We start from the raw sequence: 15479 nt of genomic DNA, 5'->3' as shown, positions 1-15479 counted from the left end.
CTGTCCAGGCTTCATTGATCACCACCGGCAGGTCTCTTGCTCGTTCCCACATACACTCATACCTGAAATTTCTTTTGATTGGTCGCCACTCTTTTCTTGCCCCAAAGCGGAGTAGTAGAGGTACGTGATCAGATCTCGATGTGACTAGATGCTCTATCATAGCCTATTTAAATAAACAGCTCCAATCTGGGCTCGCTGCTCCTCTATCTAGCCGAACCTTCACATTTTTCTGGCCCCGTCGTTTGTTATCGTAGGTCCATACGGTACCTTTGAAACCCATATCATGCAGATTACAGTCTGACAGCAGTGATCTAAACTCAGCCATACCTTTCTCTGATCTCCTAGCTCTGGATAGATGCTCACTTTGCCACATAGCCTCGTTAAAATCTCCTATCATTAGCCACGGTTCAGCTGCATTATTTCGGATTCTTCTCAGAAGTTCCCACATATGGTGCCTCTCATGTGTTTTCGGCTCTCCGTACACAAAAGTACCTCTCCATTAAACCCCATTTGGACACAGGCGGATCAACACATCGATGTACCTCAGGCCAACGCCAAGTTCTTTTATTTCAACACTCTCATCATAGAAGAGTGCAATGCCGGCACCTTTACCGGAGCCCGGCTGCACAATACAATGCTTGAGGCCAAGCCTCCACCTTAAATTATTCACTCTCACTGCTTTGCCTTGTTTCCGAGATAAAAACTAATTTGGGCCTATGCTTGTGCACTATTTGCACGAGTTCATGAACCGTGCGGGGTTGCCCTAGGCCCCGACAGTTCCAACTTAGGAGTGTCATGGCTCCTAGTGGACGCCCTACTTGGCATCCACCAATTGACCGAGAGCCCCAAGCTCGGTTGCTTCCTTTCCACCTGGCTTACCCTTGTCATCCTTTCCATTGTTCTTGCTGGCCCACTTCTTCTTCTTGTTTTGACTAGTGCCCTTTGTACCATCCCCAGCAACATCAGTTAAGTTTGCTCCTATCGTACGTTCACCTCTTTTTCCCAGCACTGTGACTGTATCCCCCTCTGCCATCTTCAGGTTCCTGTCCTGAACTTGCTCCCGGGTCTTCACTCCTCCCTGCATCGGTTCCACCCTGTTCTCTTTTGTTCCTCCACCCTCCTTCTGCACCATCTCCTTGCCTCCATCTTGCATAAATGTCCTGTTAACTCCATTCGCATCTGTTCCCCCAAGACACACCTGCGCCCCTGGTTCAAAACCCGGGGGGTGCATAGGGCTTTGATTGATTTGTTTCGTGTTCTCAGCTACCTTGGCTTTGACAGCCTTCCCATCTCCGTTTGTTTCCCCAGCGGCCTGGAGTGGAGGCGGTGGACCTTGGGGGAGGCTCATCTATTCTTCTTTGGCCTGACATGTTGCTGGATCATGTATTGGGGTGGTGGGTATAGAGCTCGTCCCGTCTTCATCTGACGTCTTCGTTATAGCAGCAGCTGCTTTAGCACCATTCAGACCAGCATACTGTGATACCAGCCCTTGCTCCGCTTGCCTGTTCCTTTCTGCATCCAACCTGAGTGCGCTGACCGCTGCAATAGCCTCTTGCACCAGCGGATCAGCCAGCATATCATCCGGCACGGAGTTGTACTTCTCGGTTGTTATCCTTGCCTGTGCAGTCTTTGCCGGTCCGGTGTCTTCTGTCCCAAAGTGCAGAAATCGACGGGTGCTACTTGCCTCTGGCACTACAAACCCACCCCTGTGGTTGCTCCTTCTGAACGGGGACGAGCGCATTGCTACCGGGAACCTCATCTCTTGGAGGACCTCCGGCAGCTTCAAGTCGCGCTGCCCATGTCCAAGATGACCACAATAACAACAAAACCTAGGTAGCCTCTCATACTTACACTTTGCCCTTGGCCAGATCATGTGATTCTAGTTCGTTACAGAGGGGTTCATCGACATCATGGTTTATGCGGACCCTCATGTAGTCCCCCCAAATCCTACCTTCCCTATCCGCATCTACCTCCAGAACCTTACCAAGTTCTACTCCAAGCTCCCGAGCAACGTGTTCAAAGATGCGCACCCAGATCGGCATGTGGGCGACCTCGACGTCACCCGGTCGAGCGCTGCCATCCACCTCCACCATGAGGAAGGCATCGCCCTTGATAGGATTCTTACACAAAATTTTCCTCCAAAGTCCTTTGGAAGGAAGGAATTCGTATTTCTGTATTGGATTGATTCATATCCTTCACGAAAATAGAGATTAATATACATGTCATCTCAATTTATATAAATTTCTATTTCATATAATATTTCTATCCTAATCCTGTAAGGAGACGTTAAAGTTTCACCGCTCTTGCACGGATAGTGATCCGTTGTTTGAGTACTGTCCGGGACATGCACGGGTGCTTGTCCTCTCCGGGCGCTGCATGCTTCTCGGAACCATGCAGTGCGAAAGGACAAACGTCGTGTCCCGTGGTGCCGACCCTGGCGGAGCCCGACACGCGCGCCGGGCCATGCACGGAGCAGACGCGACCACGGCCGCCAGCGCGCGCCACTGATCATCAAACACGGTGGTCACGGACCGGCTCCTCCTCTGCCGCGGCGCAGTGCAGCACACACCCAGCAGACCAGCAGCCCTGTCCTCCGTCGCCGTGCATTAACTCGAATCCGGGCACCAACAAAAACCCATCAATTCTAGGAGCAGGTGCACGTGACCGCGCGACACGTCGCCCGTTCTCCAGAGGCTTCCCGATCGACCGGTACAAAGGTGCCCGGACCTGAGCTACATCATCACTCATTCATCGCTCACTCACCCTCATACCCACACTCCCACTCTGCGACCACCTTATCTAGCTCCTTCTGCAAGCTCCTGCATCCATCTCAGCTGCAGCTCGAAGCTCGACCAGGATGAGCAAGCCATCGAGGTGCAGGGCAGTGCAGACGCAGGTCGCCCTGCTCCTCCTCTTGCTCGTCGCTGCCTCCCTGCTCCAGGCCGGCGACGCTGCTTCAGGTACGTACCTATAGCTTACATACGCGCGTCGTGTCGTGTCCTCTTTCCATCAAGCAGCGTGCGGGCCTGATCCATGGCTGTATGCGTTGGGCGCCGGTGCTGCGGTGTGCAGGGTTCTGCGCGGGCAAGTGCGCGGTCCGGTGCGGGCGGTCGCGCGCAAAGCGGGGGGCGTGCATGAAGTACTGCGGGCTGTGTTGCGAGGAGTGCGCCTGCGTGCCGACGGGGAGGAGCGGCAGCCGCGACGAGTGCCCCTGCTACCGCGACATGCTCACCGCCGGGCCCAGGAAGAGGCCCAAGTGCCCGTGATCCTCGTCGGTCGACCGTCTGAACGGACCACCGGCTTCAACCCCCATCCTACCGAGTACCGACAAGAGTAATGGCTGTGTGATATTGGACGCGCGTGCTTATGTAACTTCCCTGTGCTGTGTGCTCGTGCTAAATATTGGTATGATACGTAGACGTACTCTACTAGCTGGGATCCTCGAGTGAGTGAGTTTGCTGCCTGTAAATTAACAAGTGTGTGTGTGGCTACCTGTGTACTCCCATGTGGTTGTAGCACGTACTCGTAGTAGCTAATTGTTCTCCGTGTGTCACTGTATGAGTGTACACTGAAGCAGTGTGGCTAGCTGAGGCCTGCGGGCCATGTATGTATGCCAATGCCACGTAGCATGCGCACCGAGCTTACAAGTAGCAATGGAATGGTCATGTCGCCGTCTTTGTAACTTTGTAAGTGCCATCGTGCATATCTTTACTCCTAATGGAGCAGTTGGTAATCTTTGCCGGTCAATTTTCGTCCCATCAGAGACGGTTAATTTTCGTCCTCGATCCCACCTCCCGCAACCCAGCGATTCCCCCCTTTCGCCCTCGAGACCGACAAAAAAACCGGTATGCTACCACTATGCCGTTGTGAAACACTACGGTTCATCGACCGAAAATCGTCCTAAAAAATCTATGAAGGTTAACCTACGAAAATAAACCTACGCCCCGACCGCCGCCCGCGGGTCGCCCGCTCCCTCGCGCCCCTGTTGCTCCCTCCTTGATCCCGATCTGGATCGAGGGGACGAGGAGCTCCTGTCTCCCCGACGGCCGGCCTCCTCCTCGCCCCGCCGCTGCGTCTGACGCCGCCACGGCCTCTGGAGCCAGGGAAGCCATGGCCTAAGCTCGGCCTCGAGGTCCCCGCCGCCATCTCCTGCAGCTTCTGCCCCGCCGCCTCACCGCCCGAACTCGCCGTCGCACCAACCTCGGCGCCGCGTCGCCGCCGGCTCTGGCCGCCCCAAGACATGGATAAGCTCTCGTGATCCCCACCCCACCCCTCTCATCCCCTGAATCCGTATCCTCTGCTCGTGCTCTCCTGCTCCTCCTGAAACGACGAGGGGTAGTAGCGGTTGTGGCTCAGCAGGATAACATAATTAAGCTTGCCCTTTTTCTTTTGTGTTTGAATCAGATTTGCTTGTTCTCAGTTTTACATGCACGTATCAAACTTTCTTCTGTATGCAGGTTACACACCTGATGATTTTTACAACCTCTTCTGCAGATCTTCAGAACACCGAGCGAAATATTGGCTTGGAACGATCTTCGGTTGGCAGGGCGGCCAGACCAGGTGGCAAATGTGGCGCATGAGTCAACCTCACAATGTACTATGGTGTCTAGGATGGGCGTGGTGTAACATGACGCTTTCTAGAAGCATGTTATCGAACATCTCTACAGAATCCCGAGCTTGCCTAATTCCCAAAGCATGTTGTCATAAGGATGAGTACGGAGGACAACTCTCTCAATTCCCAAAGCACTAATCTTGTCCTAATTGCTCATATGTTGAATCACTTTTGCCTGCAAATATGTTTTCTGTTTGATGAGCTAGGAGATGCTTGGAGGCTAAGGACAAAGAGGATCTGACGTTCACGTTTTTGGGAGGCAATAAGTACTTTGTGCACTTTGGCTGTGGATATGGGTAGCCACAAGTCATCCCCGTATTTTGCCACATACGTGGGTTCGGTCCTCCAAGGCCTGTTAGAGCTCTCTTCAACCTACTCATGGCTGGATCGATCGGTTTCGGGTCAAATAGAAAAGGTCAAAAAAGAACTTGATGTAATAGGCTCACTTCATGCTCCGCGCACCTTTGGTACTTCTGGAGGGCAACATTTATTCTGGAATAATTTTTTTAGGAGGGACAATTTTACATATTTCTGCCAAATCCTTCTATTATTAAGTACGGCTGGTACCATTTCGATGTGTTTCGATTTTACACATTCTTGATGTCTCGATGAATTGGAGAACAGATGTGGTGGTACGTGCTCTATGCAAGGACATGAGAACAATCCTCCAAATTGAACTACATGATGGGAGAGTAGTTAGGAAACTTTGTTCGTGTACGGGTTGCTTTTCCTGTATATAGCGGGCGCTGGAAATTTCAGTTGCAATGATAGCAAGGATCAAGGAAAAGAGAACAAGGGTGGGGCTTAAACTTCAGTACGAGCGCTTGCCGTGGTTCTGCTATGCATGTGGCTACATCGGGCATCAGGTTATGTCTTGTGCGCGTAAGTTCAGGTGGTGAACCTGTATGCTGACGACTACGATGCTTACCACCGAGGAAGTTCGTGCAGCAAGCAGGAAGTAAGACCTGAATTTAACTAGATGACCCACAATATCTAGCAACTCAAACCATTGTGTCACATTAGATGATTAGAGTAATTTTTAATACAGTCATATAGCTATCCATGCTGACATGCTGCATTATTATTTTCATTGGAGGTTAATTAAGTATTATTTTTCAAGCACCTTGGACAAATTCTGGAAAGAGGGGCACGACTCGGAGGTATGAGCCCCAGCAAGGGCCATCACAGCTGCGCTGACAAGCGAGTGTAAGTTGGTGATGGTGCCACCGTGTCAGAGTCGGAGACTACCCTTGGAAGCACAAATTGGACAAAGTGCCTTGTGCCATTGGTGTTTCAACACCAGGGATGTGATTTTGCTCTATAGTTTGCAGTACATTAGACAATTTTGTATGCTATTCAGTAATTAATGCTAAAGTTTATTCCTACAGCTTGTACATGAACAGGTCCCTGTTTACCGATGGCGAAAACTCATCCTTGAACCACCTTACTCCTGCAAATGTTGACCAACAGACAATTTTCTTCATGCCTTATTCATAACATCAAATTTCTCAACCTGATGGCATCTGTCAAGGATCTCTAAAGCCGATGGATTAAACTTGTGTTTTTCTCGTGTGTTCAGTATACATGGTTATCTTCGTAGGCTAATTTCACTTTTGATGAACTGATGATAAAGCGACAATGGAATCAGAACGTGAGCTAAAAATAATCTTGTTATCTATTGTTGTTGCGAATTTTCCAGTATGCGTGTATCTATGTCATAAAAAAGGGAGCAAGTTTATACCATGATTATAATGTCCTACTGATGTGCTTATTGTATCGATGAAACATCTCGAATGTATTTCTTTTTACAAATCTAATTACTTGGATTCTTTTTTTCTTTCGTTTTATATTTAACATAAAAGTTTGCTTTTCTATCTTTTCTGATTCACAAATTATGGTCATGCCAATGGAAATGATGAATACACTTCTATAGTTGGTCGTAAAACCAGTCGAGCATCTGGCCAAACCCATTTGCAATGCAGGCCCAAAAAACTTCATCATTCATTCTGCAAGCCGCCTAAAGAAAAAACAGCACCACTAAAACATACAGTATGACTTAAAGGTAGCAATAAAAACCATCTCTGGTTCATTAATTGGTTCGGATAATCAAATTATTCAATTGAAACATGTGAGAAATTATTATAAAAAGAATCTGGATGCATCATATTGAAAGTGGAATAGGGGCAGCGGCATCGATCCTTCGTAATGACCATCTGCTGGAAGGTGATGCGGTTGGCGAGAATTTGCTTAGCTCTTTCGATGACGTCGCACGAGCATTCGTGAATTCCGAGTAAGCCGCGACTCGATTTGACAGGGTGAGGGATGCGGGAGTGGTTGACAATGAGGTGGCCCTGTCTAAGGGCACCCAGTAGGCTGAGAAAGGAACATTGTTTCTGTAACACAATGATATTTAGACTTTCAGAGCACCCCCTGCACTACGTGAGATTTAGAAGGTATTCAGATTAGTGTTTGCTGATTTCTGTAAATTCCGTTTGTGTGAGTTTTATATTTTTCTAACCTTGTCGATGTACTAATCCACTGTTCATTGATGTGCAGGTGGTACGGCCGGCGGATGCATCCATGTGCTAATCATCTGGCACCAAGCGGACAGAGCCGAACGAGTTGGGGCCACCAGCTGGCTGATAGTGCACACATGGGCAAGCATGAGCAACATGGAGCTAGGGAGTAAGCTGGGAGCGGATGGACGGGGCGTGAGGTAGAACGGGGGTGGGGAGCGAGCGGACCGTGGACAGAAGAAAACAACACCGGATTTGTTAATTACTTTATGCACGATCACAGATTTATCTCTTTATTTATGTGGCTTATCAGGCTTGCCGAACGATCACAGATTTATCTCTTTATTTATGTGGGTGGACAGAAACATCCTTTCTAAAGTTTTCTTGGGGCTCTACTGACGAACAGCTTGTTTAGTGATACCAACCCCTTCGAGCTCCCTCAACCCTTCGACAACACTTATTCAGTTTCTCACCACAAGTGAGTTCTATTTGCACCAACATTCGTGTTAATCATTGTACGTGCTGGTAATCAGAGTTTACATAAATGCTACTAATGCTAGCGCTCGCCCTACATGGACAAAGTGGTGGCCGAATGATATGGTTAAATAATAAACTAACTTGGAAGAAGCAACATAACTTATTATGGACAAAGAGAGATGCACAATTTTTCTAATCTGTTTATTATTGGTCGTTCCATGCATCGTTTAGGGTTAAAAAAAATCCTAGAACATGAGTTTGTCCTTGCATAATTATCCATGCTTGATGGCACTACATCGTATCAGCATACTTAAAGTTTGTCCTTGTATTATCACGTATTCAGGGGCAAAAATCCCCAGAACAAAGAAATGATGAATTGTATTGTAGTCATTCTTGTAGTTAAATATTATGTTTAAAATTGATCATCACTTGGGATGTTGCCAACTGCAGGGTCGATGAGACATTGAATTGCCATATTGCTTTTCCCTCTTATTGACATGTTAAGAATATATCTTTAACAATAGAATTTAATATTTGTGCTTTCAGGTAGTAAGAGACATGATCAAATCGCTAACCAGTGCTGAAGGCATTATGTGGTCGTTGACGTCATGCTAAATGTTGGTGTGGTGCCAAATAAGAAGATACGGAACAAAATCCCTAAGCTAGACATTATGGTATAATAGAAATTTGAGGATTCTTGCCTATCATACCAATTTGTAGTCTATATCATACTGCAGAATTCCATGAACATTTGGTCCACAATATTTTTTTTGTTATATGGTTCCTGCCGAAGCGTGGATGTAGGTGGATGTGGGCGATGTGGCCGCTGTCGTGGTTCTAAGCCTGACAGTAGAATGGGGGGTATGTATGGAGAGGCAAGATCCTAGCTATGGAGTAGTTGTACACACGAGTGTTTAACGAGTTCAGGCCCTTCTCGGAGGAAGTAATAGCCTTATGTCTCGGAGCCCGGAGGCGGTCGACTGGTTTCTGTGTATATGAGTTACAGGGGTGCGAACCCTTTACACTGAGGAGGAGGGTGGCTTATATAGAGTTCGCCAGACCCCTCCGGCCCTCAGTTATGCAGGGTTTAAAGTACATTAAGACAGGGGGTTACTGGTAACGCCCTCATAAAGTGCCATGAAGACTATTAAAGCTACCTAATGACAGACCGTTGCGAACTGAGTGACTTTAGGTCTCCTGCTTGTTGAGTGATTAGCTTCATGGTCGAGTGGCTACCTTCAGTAGAGTGTCCTTGAGTTCGTCGAGTGAAGTCTCTCTTGGTCGACTGGAAGGTAGCTTCTTCTGAGGATGATGTCCTTGGGTAGGGTACCCTAGATAGGTTCATGACCCTACCCTAGGTACATGACTTCATCATTAGCCCCCGAATGGATCGAGGTTCGAGTGAGGAAGGGGTTGATAATTTTCTCCGACCTGTTTCCCGCGCTCTGACTATGTTGTATCCTGGATTAGCGATCTTTCTTTTTTGGCGTCGGCATTAACTTTTCTTTCAGTCGCCTTGATCCATTCCTTTCTTCCGTCGAGTGAACTTTCGAACTTAGTGAACTTCCGACCGACGGATCGCAGGAAATCTACTATCTGACAGATTGATCTACCGTTGGCGGATTTTGCAGGATCCGAATTTTGGGAAGCACGCGAAGCGGGGCGGACCGCGGTACTCGGATGGGATAAGGCGCGGGCGCCTTGATTTCTGCGCCGCCTTTTTCGCCACATATCAAGCGTGCGCGACTGTTTCGGGATGTGACAGGATCGCTCGGGCCTACTTGTCAGCCACTCGGAAGTGTCTTTATATAAAGCGCCGGGCGAGGGTTTTTTGAACAGTGCCTTCTCATTCCCCTCTCTGCCCTCTTTGCATCCGCCCGCTGTGCCTGCTCCTGCTCTCGCCCCCGCTTATCCCCTCCTCGCGTGCTTCGCCGGCGACAATGGTGAAGGAGAGGACGGTGGCCTTGGAGCGCGCGAAGAAGGCGACGGCGGCGGAGAAAGCGAAGGGGAGAGCGCCCAGTCGGGGCGGATCTTCGTCAAGGTCCCGTCTGCCAAAGGGTTGGATCCAAGGGGATTGGATCCGCTCGACTATCACCGAGAAGGATCTCAACACCTGGCCAACGAGGGTCTGATCCCCCATGGGTCGGCAAGGCTTCCGGGGACCGAGTGGCAACCGCAGCCGCAAGAGGGTGAGTGCGTTCTCCTAGCCACTCACATAGACCGTGGGTTTTCTCTGCCGCCGAGTGTTTTCTTCCGAGGGTTTCTGAACTTTTTTGGGGCGCAACTCCACCATTTCACTCCCAATTCCATCGCCCATCTTGCTGCTTTCGTGTCCATGTGTGAGAACTTCCTGGGTTGTCGACCACACTGGGGTCTCTTCAAGCACATATTCACCTGTCGCTCATAGACAGTGAAAAAGGCGAGTCCGGGTGATGAGAGGACTAAGGTTATCCAGATGTGTGGGGGGCTCGGGATTCAGATGAGGAATAAGAGTACTTTCCCGGCCATGACCCTTCCTGAGTCGGTCAGAGGGTGGCAGTCGACTTGGTTCTACTGCCAAGACCAGTCGATGCCGGGGCAGTCGACTGGTCTCCCTCCGTTTTCCATGGACCGAGCGGACAAACCCTCCTCTCTGAAGGTGCTTCCTGAAGAGAAGGCTCAGGTAAAAATGTTGATGGAGTGCGTAGTCCAACTCGTTCAGGACGGAGTGACGGGTATGGACCTTCTGGAGGTCTTCCTTAGACGGCGCATCCAACCGCTTCAGTACCGAGGCCACCCGATGTGGCTGTACTGTGGTACCGAAGACACCACTCGGGTTCATCCAGAAGCAGTCGACGACGCCACGCTGGGGCGGTGGGTGACCGCAATCACAGGGAATAAGGACAACCCTCGAGGAGCTAGGAGGATCTCGCCACTCGACCATACTTATACGCCGGACAAGGTATGACCACTTATCTCCAATTGTAATCTTGCTTTGTTCACTCTGCTTCGCTGCGAATTGGTCGATTGACCTTTGTTCTGTTTTGTTGTCCGGCAGGCCACCACTGAGTTGTACTCGATGCCCAATGGAGCACAAACGCCGACTGAGGAGGAGGAAGGAAGTGGAGGCGAGAGCCCGGAGGAGTGGGATTCGGATGCTAATGATGATGATGAGGGTGATGACTCTGGTGAGGAGGAAGAGGAGGAGGAGGAGGAGGAAGTTGCACCTCCTCGCTCGGAAAGACGCTCGAAGCTTGCCCATGATCCCGCGGCCGAGCGTGGTAAGGGGGTCGCAGTCGTCGTGCAGTCGACCAAGCGCCCTCGGACTACTTCTCCGGCGCCGACTGAGAAGGCTCCGAAGCAATCTCGAGTGGCGCCGCCGAAGCCGGCGAAGGTCTTGCCGAAGATGAAGATGGTGATCCCCACTATCTCAGGGTAATGGCGAAGTTTGAGTTTGTCTGTTCCTCATGAACGTATTCTTGGTTGACTCATGAGCTAATCAACTGACTTCTAGAACTGCAGTGCTGCTACTTCTGATACCTCGGGCAGGGCTGAAGATCAGGAGATGGAGGATGCTGTTACTTCAAAGCCTGGTACGACTCTTGTAGCTCCGTCTTCAGTCGATTGGTTTCTTGTCTCTAGTTTTGATTCTTTTTCTGCAGCTTCATCTAACGTTGTTATCGACCTTCCCAACGACGACGACGAGGAACCAATGAGGCAGAGAAGGAACAGGAAAGCGTCTGCTGGCGAGGCGACTCAGGACGTGCCAGCACCCGAGACATTGTTCATGGAGGGAGGCAATATCACTCGGCCTACCGTAACCTTTGCGGTGCCGTTGACGAGTGCTCGACCTTCATCGTCGAGTGCTGCTCCACCTTCGCTTTTCTCAACCTACCACGTCCCAGAGGACCAAGCCAGTGCTGCCAAAGAAGCAATACGCCAAGCGGGGGTCATGATGGAGCAAGTGAAGGCAATTCGAGAAGCCAGCCAGGCAGCCTATGACGCCAGTTCAGCTCTTCAGAGTAATGTTCAGGTCAGTCGGTCACTGCCTGTTCTTCTTTTTGAAATTCCTAGAGTCTGTCCTACACCCACTGGGTGTGTGTCGATTGAAATTCCGGGTTAGTGGGGGCACGCTGAGTGCACCCACTGGGTGTAGTCCCCAAGGCTATGGTGGACTGCTGGCAGCTGACCATAGTCTTTATGCCTTGAGTTTTTTCTTTACTCGACAAGGTCGAATAGATTCATAGACCGGTGGGGGCACGCTGAGTGCACCCACTGGGTGTAGTCCCCGAGACTGTGGTCGACTGCTGGCAGTCGACTATAGTCTGAAGAACACCTCCTATTTTTTTTGTTGGTCGACTGGTCGACTCTTGATGAAACTAGTGGGGGCACGCTGAGTGCACCCACTGGGTGTAGTCCCCGAGACTGCGGTCGAATGTTTGTATTCGGCCGTAGTCTTAGAAACGCTATGATTTTTCCTTAGTCACTCGGAAGTGAATTGATGTTGATGTTTTGTCGACTGAACTTTCGCAGAAGTCTTGTGACCTTGTTTCTCGCTACACCGAATTGGAGAGCAAGTTCATCCAGCTTGAGCTTGACCAAAAGCTTGTCCAAGAAAACTTCACGAAGGCGAAGGAGGAAGCAAAAGGTATGTTTGGTGAGAATCTTGACGACTATCTTTGCTTCTTACCTGCCTCCGATTCTGACCTTATTGTGATTCTCATAGAAAAACTGAAGAACACTCTGAAGAAGAAGGACCTTGACCTTGCCGAGGCGCAAAAAATGGCCGCGGACAAGACTAGGCTTGTTGAAGAGAAGTTGGCTTCGGTCGCCAAGCTTGAAGAAGAAAACGCTAATCTGAAAGCTGCTCTTGACATGGCCAACCAAGAAGTCACTCGACTGAAGAATGACAAGATTGCCCTGAATGACAAGGCCAGTGAGTTGGTGGGAAAGAAGAATGATCTGGAGGCTTATCTGGGCGGACTCGCCAAGAAGCTATTCCTCATGCTTGAAGGTAACCTTTGGTATCAAACAAGCAATTTTAACTGTGTCTTCCGACTGTTGTCTTGACTCGATGGTTGTGATGGGGTTATGTCCCTAGGGTAGGGTCATGGACCTGATCCAAGTACCTTACCCAAGGACACCCTTAGAAGAAGTCACCTTCCAGTCGACCAACGAGGGACGCACTCGACTGACTTGAAGGACTCGACCACGAAGACTCACTCGACTACCGGAAAGTCAAGAGACACTCTGCACTGCAACGGCCTGTAATCAAGTAGGCTTTATGATAGTAAAGGCACTTTATGTGGGGCGTTACCAGTAACGCCCCAGACTTAACTCACCTTAAACCCTCTCCTATGTGGGCTGGCTGGGATCCTGGCGCACTCTATATAAGCCACCCCCCTCCACAGGCAGAGGGGTTCGGCACCTTGTAACTCATATACTCATAATCCACTCGACCGCCTCCGGGCTCCGAGACGTAGGGCTATTACTTCTTCCGAGAAGGGCCTGAACTCGTACATCCCTTGTGTTTACAACCTCTCCATAGCTAGGACCTTGCCTCTCCATACCTACCCCCCACTCTACTGTCAGGCTTAGAACCACGACAGTTGGCGCCCACCGTGGGGCCGGTGTTTTAGCGATTTTGTGGAGAAGTTGCGATTCTTCCGAGTACTTTCATCATGGTGTCTGCTGGAGTTTTGGTCGAGGGTCAAGAGATCCGTCTCGGCACTCTCACCTTCATCGCCGACGACTCCGCGTGGCTCCAGGAGGCTCCACTCGACGTAGATGCGCTCCCCGTCCGCGGTGCGACGCATTTTCGCGCATGTGTCCGCGGCGTTCTGCTGCGGCAACCGTCGACCCAGTATCGGTCGGCTCCTCTATCGTCCGCCCTCCCGGTCTCCCGCCAGCGCAAGCGCTCAGGCCGGTCGAGGCTTCAGCGATGGGTGAGGCACGCGGTGGCTCGCCAATCGGCCACCACCCAAGTTGCGGCAATCGAGCCCAACGAATCTCTCTACGGCTTGTTCGATCAGTCGACTGGCTCCGTAGAGACTGCATCCGAGTGCGGTAGCAGCGATCCAGCGGCCGAAATCTTGATGGTCGACGGGCCCCGCAGTCCCCCTGGCTTCGCCCGTGGCGATGGATCAGGTGACGGAGGCGACCCTGCACGACGCCACGAAGAGTACCAGCCCGAGCCACTCGACTCTCTGCAAAGAGAGGAGCTTCGCCGCAGGAACGTGGATGCCCTGCATACTCCCATCGCAGGAGAAACCCCCGAGGCTCGTGCCTTGGAGGAGGCGCATCTGGCCAATTTGGCCGAGCGCACTCGACTTGAGAACCTTCAGCGAGCACTCGACGAGCGCACGCGGCAACGAGTTCCCGACACCAGTCGACGTCAACTCTTCCCGCCGACTCAGGTATATCGAACCCCAATTCAGAATTTAGCAGCTGCGACCCGTATGGCAGAGTCCATCCAGCCTTCGCAGTCGGAAGCTGGCAGAGGTTTGCTGCAGATCAGGGATCTGCTCCGAGCAGCAGGAGATCAGAATTCGGCCGTGTCTCAGTCGCGCAACAGAATTCACAGTCGATCCGTCACTGTGAATACGGTTCAGTCGGCTCACAGCCCTAGATCGCCTCCGCGGCGTGAAGGGCGCGAGAATCGGCGAGATCAATATGGCGACCGACTCGACCGAGATGATAGGCGTCAAGTGCCCAACTCCCCTCCAAGGGGTGGGTCTTACGCTCCTTGACAGCAAGATGACAGGCATCAGTACAGTTCAGGGCGAAGGATTCCAGTCGACCCCAGAGAACCAGGCTTCAATGCGCGATCCATTATCGTGCAAGGTATGGTCGACCGGAACAGAGCCCATCGAGGTGGACTCGACAGAGATGCACCCACAAGTAGTCGAGTGCATGTTTCTAGTCCTGAATGTTTCAGCAGAGCCATCAGAGCCGCAGTTATCCCTCCCAATTTCAGGTTGGCAACAGGAGTCAGCAAGTTCACTGGTGAGTCTAAGCCTGAAACTTGGCTTGAAGACTACCGAGTGGCAGTTCAGATTGGTGGCGGGAATGACGAGGTGGCCATGAAGCATTTGCCCCTCATGCTGGAAGGTTCTGCCAGGGCGTGGTTGACTCAATTACCTCCTAGCAGCATTTACACTTGGGAAGATTTGTCCCGAGTGTTCATCAGAACGTTTGAAGGGACTTGCAAGCGACCAGCTGGATTGACGGAGTTGCAAGTTTGCGTGTAGAAGGCTAATGAGACTCTCAGAGAGTATATTCAGAGGTGGATCACTTTGCACCACACTGTGGAGAATGTGTCCGATCATCGGGCAGTCTGCGCCTTCAAAGATGGTGTCAAGAACAGAGAACTGAGTTTGAAGTTTGGTCGAACCGGTGACATGACCTTGAGTCGGATGATGGAGATTGCTACCAAGTACGCCAACGGCGAAGAAGAAGACCGACTCCGAAGCGGCAAGCACAAGCCGAGTCAGTCGAAAAAAGGAAACACCAGTCGGAAACAGAAGCGGAAGGCTGAACCGGCAGCTCCCGGAGAGGCTCTGGCCGTGACTCAAGGAAAGTTTAAGGGGAAACCAAAAGGATCCTGGAGCCCCAAGAAGGTAAAGGATAAAGAAGGGAACAACGTAATGGATATGCCATGTCACATCCATACGAAGAAAGACGAAGAGGGGAATATCATCTACCCGAAGCACACCACTCGCCAATGTCGACTCCTGATCCAGCAGTTTCAGGGAAAACAGTCTAAGGACAAGGAGAAGGAGTCGGACAAGGCCGAAGACAAGGAGGACAGTGAGGGAGGATATCCGCATATCAACTCCACTCTGATGATCTTTGCAGATGTGGAAAGCAGAAGTCGACTGAAAGTGATTAACCGA

At 50.8% G+C, this 15479-nt stretch overlaps 1 protein-coding gene across 1 annotated transcript; it reads left to right on the top strand.

Annotated features, from left to right (window-relative positions):
- The first annotated feature begins 2733 nt into the window (after nucleotides 1-2733).
- LOC123094484 (peamaclein) lies at nucleotides 2734-3747 on the top strand. The gene is made up of 2 exons (XM_044516477.1): nucleotides 2734-2960; nucleotides 3073-3747. The coding sequence occupies exons 1-2, from the start codon at nucleotides 2858-2860 to the stop codon at nucleotides 3264-3266; spliced, it is 297 nt and encodes a 98-aa protein (XP_044372412.1). The 5' UTR covers nucleotides 2734-2857; the 3' UTR covers nucleotides 3267-3747.
- Nucleotides 3748-15479: the final 11732 nt, after the last annotated feature.

The sequence above is a fragment of the Triticum aestivum genome, chromosome 4B (genome assembly GCF_018294505.1).
Source record: "Triticum aestivum cultivar Chinese Spring chromosome 4B, IWGSC CS RefSeq v2.1, whole genome shotgun sequence".
Taxonomy (NCBI): domain Eukaryota; kingdom Viridiplantae; phylum Streptophyta; class Magnoliopsida; order Poales; family Poaceae; genus Triticum; species Triticum aestivum.
The sequence above is the reverse complement of the archived record's forward strand: the minus strand, read 5'-3'. Positions and strand labels throughout refer to the sequence as shown.